The sequence below is a fragment of the Dermacentor albipictus genome, chromosome 2 (assembly GCF_038994185.2).
Source record: "Dermacentor albipictus isolate Rhodes 1998 colony chromosome 2, USDA_Dalb.pri_finalv2, whole genome shotgun sequence".
Taxonomy (NCBI): Eukaryota; Metazoa; Arthropoda; class Arachnida; order Ixodida; family Ixodidae; genus Dermacentor; species Dermacentor albipictus.
In genome coordinates this window covers 150,280,386-150,288,949 of record NC_091822.1, presented here as the reverse complement: position 1 = coordinate 150,288,949, position 8,564 = coordinate 150,280,386, and the positions used below count along the sequence as shown (strand labels likewise).

Sequence of the window (8,564 nt, the reverse complement as noted above, 5' to 3'; positions counted from 1 at the left end):
ACGCAAGGGGTAGGCATCCAGACGTAACAGATGCAACAAAATACCACGGATCAGTGTAACTCAGGAGCTGGCAGGCCAGGTTGTTTGTACGTCTGCTAGGCCTCACCACTGATATCAGCCCAGAAAAAGGCGTACGCGTGCCAATCTTCAGTTACTAAAAAACCTGAGTGCCCGACTGTAGAAACGCTGTGCCTGGTCTAGTGCAGGCGGATAAGCCGAACTTCTGTTTCCTCGATTTCTTTCATTACCCTCCTTCCACGTGTAGGGTAGCAAACTTAAAGAAAACACTAGTTAACCTTGCTGCCGTTTCTTCCCTCTCTTTCTTGCACTAAAATGCAAAAGAAGGTTACCAAATACGTTCCTTTCAGTGTTTTAAAATGTAATTTATCTTCTGCCTTAACGAACAGCAAGAAATGTCTATGGGCCATTCGTTGCCGGAACGCTTCTGAAACCTATGCCATCGCAAAAAGCTAGCGCGCAAAATTCGGTGGGGCACGTCGGCGTACATTTGATCACGTTAGGGCTGCTTTCTGTAGCTTATCCAAGGTCTCTGGCCGCAGAAAACATAACTTATTTATGACTGCAGATAGGCAACCTAGTAGCCTAACCTGACTTACCGTTTCCCAGTACTGTCGATTTTGCATTACGCTAAGTGAAGCCGTCGCGCTTACATTGCACCTTGGCGTGTCTGCTTCCGTAATCTGATAGGAGGTCCCGCTCGCGCGTTTTCTCTTACCGTTCGGCGTCTTGCGAGAGTGCCCTGCTCGGAAAAAATATTCCACGTTGAGGAAAACTCGAACGGACGCACGGGCCTAACAGCCTGAAATTCTACAAATAATAATAATAAAAACACTAACTTGTCTTTTAAAGCTAGCTTCACCTTTGACATGAATGCAATGCGAAAAAGCATTGATGTCGAGCGACCTGACAGGTCAGTTTAAAGTGGATTAGCTCGGCTTATACCGCGCGACGTGACGTTGTATGACGTTAGTCAGTGACGTAAGGTTATGTAGAGAGGGAAGTGGAAGGAGAGTGAGCAGAAAAGGCGACGAGGATGAGAGAAAGTTGAGTTCGTTCCAAGAAAAGCAGCAGCACCCCAGCCTCCGCCCAGGTCGAGGGACCCAGCCAGAAAGATCTCTTCCAGAGATTAGAACGAGCTCGAGGCGGAAGAGGAAGGTTGCTTTTTAATTAAGAAAAGAAGAAGTAATTGGAGAAAGAAAGATAAACAGAGTCATGGAAAGAGTTATGACGCTGCTTTTAGGTCCTGTCGGCGCTTGGTATTCAAAGAGTTGGTGTTAGAATGGCGGAACTGGAAGATAAGGGGATAGCGAGAGAGATAGAGGAAGACAGGGCAGAGAATGATTAGCTGCAAGCAGCCGTATAGCAGTCGCAATTCAAGGAACCGGTCTCTCAGAGTACCTGCGCAAGCCAGGGATGTGTGAAAAGGAATCGGGTGAAGATGCGAAAAAAAAAAAATGGAGACGGTACGAGCGAAAAATGATGCGCGAGACGGGTCTCGCTGCCAAAACGGTGCCTTTCTCGACGCTGCGCACGTTTGCATGCGAAAACAAGGGAGACGACGAACCATGGAAGCTACTCTGCAATAGCAGCGCCTGAGCCAGCCGTCTAATGGTTTTGGAGCAGACCTGAAAACGTAGGCTCGACGAGAGTGCCAAACCGTCGCTTCCGGGTCGTTAACAAGTTCTAAACGACAACATGTTGTTTGGCTAGGGTTCTCTGCAAACAATCCATTTCTGCCGTTCCTCCTTCCTCTCTTTCGTTTTCTTCTTTTTTTTTTTCCTGCATAGCAACTTTGGGAGTGTAGACGGGCGCGAGCAGCTTTGAGCGTATTATCTGAGGGACGTGGGTTAACTCGGGCAAATCGAATTCGTCTTCTAACGGCAAACGCGAGCGATAGCGGATATCCCAGGCATATATGATGAGCCAAGCGTGTCGCGTTTTGCAGGGAACGGCGACTTGTGGCGCAATCAGCGGATTACCCCCCCACCAAGCCCTTGCGCTCTGCCTTGTCTCTGGCCTCGCGAAGGACGCGCCGCTTCAAAACGCGCCGCCAGATTCGCCACCATCGCGCTTCGAGGCGGCACAGGAACAGATCTTGCCCCCCCTTGTTCTTCTGCAGCGAACCAACTTCGCCCCACTTCCGCCAACGTTCTTTTGCCGTGCAGTAGGCGACCTCGGCAACGCGGAACCATGTTTCTCTATTCTATGGCGGAACCGCCAACGGATCTACGTAATACCGAAAGTTTTAACTTTCCGTCGTCACTGCGGAAGCGGGCGTAACAGCTGTCAGTTGTAGCGCGCGAACTAGTACGTCGCTGACGAAAGACGCCCGCGCATCCTCGCGATTGCTATTGAACGCGACAGCGGTACCAGAAAGGTCACGCGTCGACACGACTAAACATCGCAAACTTTCCTTTATTTTTTCACACTTTCTTCGTGGCCCCCTTCGTCAATGTATTCCAGAAGCCGGCTCCGTTTTTGATCAATGCTCAGACGGGGCAAACAAGGGGGCGGGAGCGAATCACCCCGAGAAGACGCGGAAAAGTCGAGCGGACAAAGCGAGATGCTTTCCGAGCCCCGCCTCCTTCTCCTCCTGTTCAATGATTCAAAGTTACGACCTCGCCGCCGTGGTTATACGGGTCGGGGCGGCAGCGCCGGGCGTTCTCGCTAAGCGTCTATACTCACGCGCGCCTGCGTTCCATGTATCTTACAGGCTCGTGGACCATGCACGCTGACTTTGCCGTTGTTGTACATGCGGGCGGGCGGGCCGCCTCATCCATATTACACGCTTGTTCTTCGAAGGCGGTGCGGCGAATATCTCGCTTATTGCTCGCCGCGGCCCGCGGTAAAAACGCCAGTTCTCGCGCGCGCCCTTTATGAAACAACGCGACCCCATAGAATAAAAAATGAGAGCCCGCGAAGTGATTGAGACGTCAGCTGCAGACTGCGGAGAAAAAGCCAGCGCACCATGGTGCATTCGACTCGCAAACAAGCTCTTAAATTTTGCTCCTTAAAGAAAAAAAAAGAAGAGAGAGAGAGAGGGGGAGGGAGCGCCCTTGCGGCGTGTTCGTCAGCGGTACGCTTTTTTACGAGGACCCATGAACTGTGCTCGGAAACTTGCTTTTGCGTCTGCAGCTAACGTCCTCGAAATGCATATTTATTTTTATATGCGCGCTGCTCGACTCCCAATAAGCGCTGAGCTGCGCGCGCGCAGTGCAACTTTTTTTTTGCTATCTTTTTTCCTTTCTCGCCAGCTTAGTGCGTCAAGCTGAACAACAGCTGAACAGCTGAAGAGTACGCAGGAGAGTAGACGTTGCAGTATATCTCATAATTTTCGTCTTTTGATTATCAGAACAGCATTGCATTATTATTATTATTATTATTATTATTATTATTATTATTATTATTATTATTATTATTATTATTATTATTATTTCATTTTCCTCGCTTGGAAATAATTTTTTCTTTCCAACTCAATCTGTAGCTCTATGCGCGATGTTTATGGCAACTTTCGCATTACACAGTGGCAGCAGTTCTTACTCCAGTTCGGTTCTCGATAAGCGACACTGGGACGATGTGAGAGAGGTCTGGTACAAATAGGCTGGCGCGGACGTGCCAGAGCGATCGACCATTGCGGCCTCCTACAAAGACAGCACCCACCAATACCGAGTGGCCCGCGGGAGTGACTGCTGACTGCCGTGGCTTGTCAGCGCACGTTCGCCGCATATTACGAAATCATTCTCATGCTATAGTGAAGAACTCGTTTGGCTGCGCATTAAAGTGACTACGTCTTCTGCCGTCACGAGAGCACTGGCCTTGGCACGCCAACAAGGAGTTAGGAACTACGACAAAGAGTTGGTGTCGTAACGTCAGAATTGATCCAGTTGCGACGACATGATATAAGGTCACAGTGCAGAATTTTTTTTTTGTCACGGAACAATATGAGCTAGTTTTGGTCTCAATACAGAGTGTCACGTATATTTCTTTCGTTTTATTTATTTGTGTATTTATTTATTCTTTCGTAAACGTCTGCCTCTTCTAGAATGATATTAGCCTCACTCACTCACTCACTCACTCACTCACTCACTCACTCACTCACTCACTCACTCACTCACTCACTCACTCACTCACTCACTCACTCACTCACTCACTCACTCACTCACTCACTCACTCACTCACTCACTCACTCACTCACTCACTCACTCACTCACTCACTCACTCACTCACTCACTCACTCACTCACTCACTCACTCACTCACTCACTCACTCACTCACTCACTCACTCACTCACTCACTCACTCACTCACTCACTCACTCACTCACTGAGCAGACGTACAGACAGAGCGCAAGCACATGGCATTTCTGCAGCTTACCTGCGACTTGCTCTTCCGTCAGGCCGTATTCCGTCTGCAAAATGAAAACATACAAAAGACAACAGGTCAGATGTGCGAGATTATGGTGTTCCGGCACATTTTGTGAGACAGAATTGGCAAACTTGTTTGTTATTACGCGGTGAACAAGACAGCGCCAATGCCAGCAGGAAACGTGAGAGGGACACCATTTGAGACGTTCGATAATTTGCAAAATTGAAAGCGGCTTGCGTTCACTAAGAGGCCCTCGCTGCGTGTCCTGGATCCAGCCACTTTTGTGCGCAGAACCCGTAGCATACGCTAACGCCGAGTTCGCTGTGTTTAGAACTCCTTATCAACACGATGAGCATCACCGTCGCCTAAATGGTCAGGTTTGTTTACCGGTAATCTGATGAGATGTTGGGAGATTACTGGCAGAGAGTTTAACACGTTATAACTCAAAAGACAACTCTTATTCATGTTGAGCGGATGGAAGCGAATATTTCGCTGACAAAAAATTATGTGCTTCTCTGCAATATGATCATGTACACACAGTCAACGACTTCTCACTCGCGAACTCGATGTGTTACGTGTTCGGCTTAACCTCAACTCTCGCCATGATTTGTGGCCACTAACTTTTTCCACTTGGAAATACAAAAAACGCCATAGAACGGAAATGTGGCCCACAATGTAAATAACTTCGCATGGTCAGTTAGTTATTCGCTGCTTACCGAAATATTCCACGAAATTTTCAAAATGGCGGATCAGTCGATCGGCTCCAAGTCTGAAGTACAAATCTTGTTGTAGAGTTCCTGAATAAGCGAAACCCAGTAGGCTATTTTGGCATTTGAAGAGTGTTTCCATCCCCTTCAATACAAAGCCTTGTTAAGGCGTGAGTAGGTACATTACGGACTGAATGTTTGTAAAAAGAAAAAAAAAGCAGCATCTTGGTAGAAGAAATCCTAGAACTTCTGAAATTATATCTAATACCGACAGTCATTGGTTACAACAGGAACGTTTTCACTTAAAAGATCGGGTGTTTATACATCCGTCCAAATGTATAGCGCCAGTTCTTGGCAACATTTTTCTTAGCAGAGTAAGCCAGTCGATTTAGCCAGATGCGAGTGATGCGGAGCGAAGCCTTTTAGTTAAATCGATGATTACGTACGGCTAGCCGACATTTGCAAGTCAACTTGAAGAATGACTGATAGCCAAAAATCTCCAAACAAAGACGCTTTGGACTGAAGTTCTGAAAAAGTCCAAGGAATAATGAATTGCAATAGTTATACAATAAGCTTAAATTTCTGTAAGATGTATAACCTGTAGTATGTCAAGCCTGCAGTCAGTGTTTTTTTCTTCAGGTCATTCAAACGTGATAAAAAAAGAATAGCGCCGTAGCCCCTGGTATTGGCTCAGCTAGATACAATCTTGTCTTCCCGCCTTATCACAAAATTTCTGTAACCAAATGTAACCAGGGTTAAATACAGCGGGTTACTCGAGCGACGTAACTGCGAATTCGCTTGTGACGAAGTAGCGAAAAGTAACGAATCTGCTTTTTTTTGTTTTTCGTTTTTTTGGTGATGTTTGGAGAAGTGTGCATGCCTGATTGCCAAACGCTCTTCCTGTTTATCACGGCTTGAAGCATGCGTAGACGGTAGGTTCGTCATATATTTTTCTCGTCGCACTTGCTCTGTGCGACGAGAAAAATAGGCCTATTCCTGATCACGAAATCGCCGAAGCGCTTAATCATGCATTCTCTTCCGTGTTTACGAATGAGCCTAAAGGTGAACTTCCTGAATTCCCATTTTTCAGTTACGATACAATGCCCGCAATCACCTTCAGTTCTGATGGAATCAGGAAATGCATTGATTCCTTAAAGCTGTCGTCTTCACCTGGCATCGATGGTATTAATTCTAAAGTCTTAAAAAATACTAAATATGTTACAAGCGAGATATTATGTCACATTTTCCAGCAATCTTTATCATCAGGAGTGGTGCCGGATGACTGGAAAGTGGGTAAGGTTATCCCAGTCCCAAAGAAAGGTCCTTCATCATCATGTAGTAGCTACCGCCCAATTTCTCTAACTAGCGTTTGTTCTAAATTAATGGAACATGTGCTTTACTCCCACGTCGCTACATTCCTAACATCTGTCAGTTTCTTCCACCCTAACCAGTATGGCTTCCGTAAAGGTTTATCTTGTGATAGCCAATTAGCTCTCTTTATAAATGACATAAGCTCTAACCTTGATCAAAATATCCCAGTTGATGCCCTCTTTTTAGATTTCGAAAAGGCCTTTGACAAAGTTCCGCATCAACGACTCCTCCTAAAACTTTCTCGCTTGCACCTTAATCCCCTTGTCTTGAACTGGATCCGAAATTTCTTAACTAACAGACAACAGTTTGTGTATGCTAACAACCACTCCTCCTCTAAGAGCCCTGTTCTCTCCGGTGTACCCCAGGGCACAGTTCTCGGGCCCCTCCTATTCCTTATATATATTAATGATTTACCGGCTAATCTTTCATCTAACATTCGCCTTTTTGCTGACGATTGTGTCATTTATCGCCCAATCCTAGCTGATACCGACAACCACGCATTGCAAGATGATCTCGACAAAGTTACCTCTTGGTGCAGCATGTGGCTAATGTCACTGAACACTACAAAGACTTTACTACTACCTTTTCATCGACGGAAACTTCACCATACTCCTAAGTACGTTCTTTGCAACTCGGAAATCTCATCAGTGGAATCATGCAAGTACCTTGGCCTCACTCTCTCAAATAACCTTTCTTGGTCCTCTCATATTACGAACATCACCAACGAAGCCAATCGCACACTTGGTTACTTCCGCCGCAACTTGCGCTTCGTACCACCATCCTTAAAGATACTAACTTATCTAACTTTTGTCAGACCTAAGTTAGAATACGCATGCTATGTTTGAGACCCACACCAAACCACCCTTTCTAACACTCTAGAAGCAGTTCAGAATCGTGCAGCTCGCTTTATTTATTCTGATTATTCTTACCATACTAGTGTCTCTCAGCTAAAATTAAAAGCAGGAAATTCCAATCTAGATATAAGGCGTCATGTCTTCAGACTGTCTTTATCACAAATTTTATCATTCTGCTCCTAGTCCTTCAGCCATCATTCCAGCACACCGTCAGTCCTGCCGATTATGTCATGAAAAATCTGTGTATCCTCCGCCTGCCCGGACCACTGCGCACCTACATTCTTTCTTTGTGAAGACTGCCCGGGACTGGAATGACCTTCCCGCCGACGCCGTGCACCACTCCAATCCACATCATTTCAAGGCTGCCATTGAGTCCATATTCCACTGAAGTGGTTACCCATCCCTCATGTAATACCCCACGTTGGGGCCTTTGAGGTAATAATAAATAAATAAATAAATAAATAAATAAATATGGAGGTGATGTTTCCTGTTCCAAACGAATAGAGCAAAGGGCCTGGCTTCTCGATTCAACACACGAAGTCGTTCGTGTCTTGCGCAGACGCAGCGGTGTATCCGTTCACAACGACACGCGGAAAAGGTTACGGTGCCCAAACCAGGGTACAGATGTACGATTACCAGGTATACAAGTGTACGGTTTGTCATCGAGGCATATACCACATCAAAAGGAATGGGCGCGTGTTCGACCATCGGCAGAACTGCGTAGCAAACATGTAAATGTGCCTTCATGGTCGATAAAGTCTCGTACGTTTCCTACGTTTTAGTTTTGCTTGCAGCCAGCTGATTGTAAAAGTTCGTGATTTACTGAGCTTAAGTCGCTGTTTTCTTGCGAAGAAGAAGAAGAAGAAACTTCATTAAAGAAAGGAAAAAAAATTGCGAGCCAGTGCTCGCTGAGTCTTCCGTTCATTGAACCTGGTGTGTGTCGTTCAATTTACTTTGTTGTGAATTATTGCTGACGAAAAAAAGGCATTGGATTGTAAAATGGAGCGGCATAACCGATGTCATCGCGGTTCTGTGACTGTACACCCACTTTGCAAGCGGGCGCTAGGAGGCGTTTTTCAGTACTGTTGCAAGTACTGTTGTCCGCAGTAGAGATTAGTAAGATGCAATTGGAAGGTTGGTGGAAGAAAAGTAAGGGAAACGACAAAAAATGGACACGTACAAAAGCAAAGTTCACAATAGGGAGTCAAGAAATTCGGTTGTGGGAGTTCATCGTGTATTCTTTTTCT

The 8,564-nt window shown here is 46.0% G+C and overlaps 1 protein-coding gene across 2 annotated transcripts in view; it reads right to left on the bottom strand.

Moving 5' to 3' along the window:
* The window catches only part of LOC135899832 (calmodulin-B-like), a 146,280-nt gene that overhangs the window by 19,281 nt on the left and 118,435 nt on the right, over positions 1 to 8,564 (bottom strand). The window contains exon 2 of one of the 2 annotated variants that reach the window (XM_065429193.1): positions 4,395 to 4,428. The exons of the other annotated variant lie outside the window; for it this stretch is intronic. Within the exon in view, the coding sequence (XP_065285265.1) occupies positions 4,395 to 4,428 (34 nt within the window). The remainder of the gene's footprint in view (positions 1 to 4,394; positions 4,429 to 8,564) is intronic. 2 annotated transcript variants of the gene reach the window in all.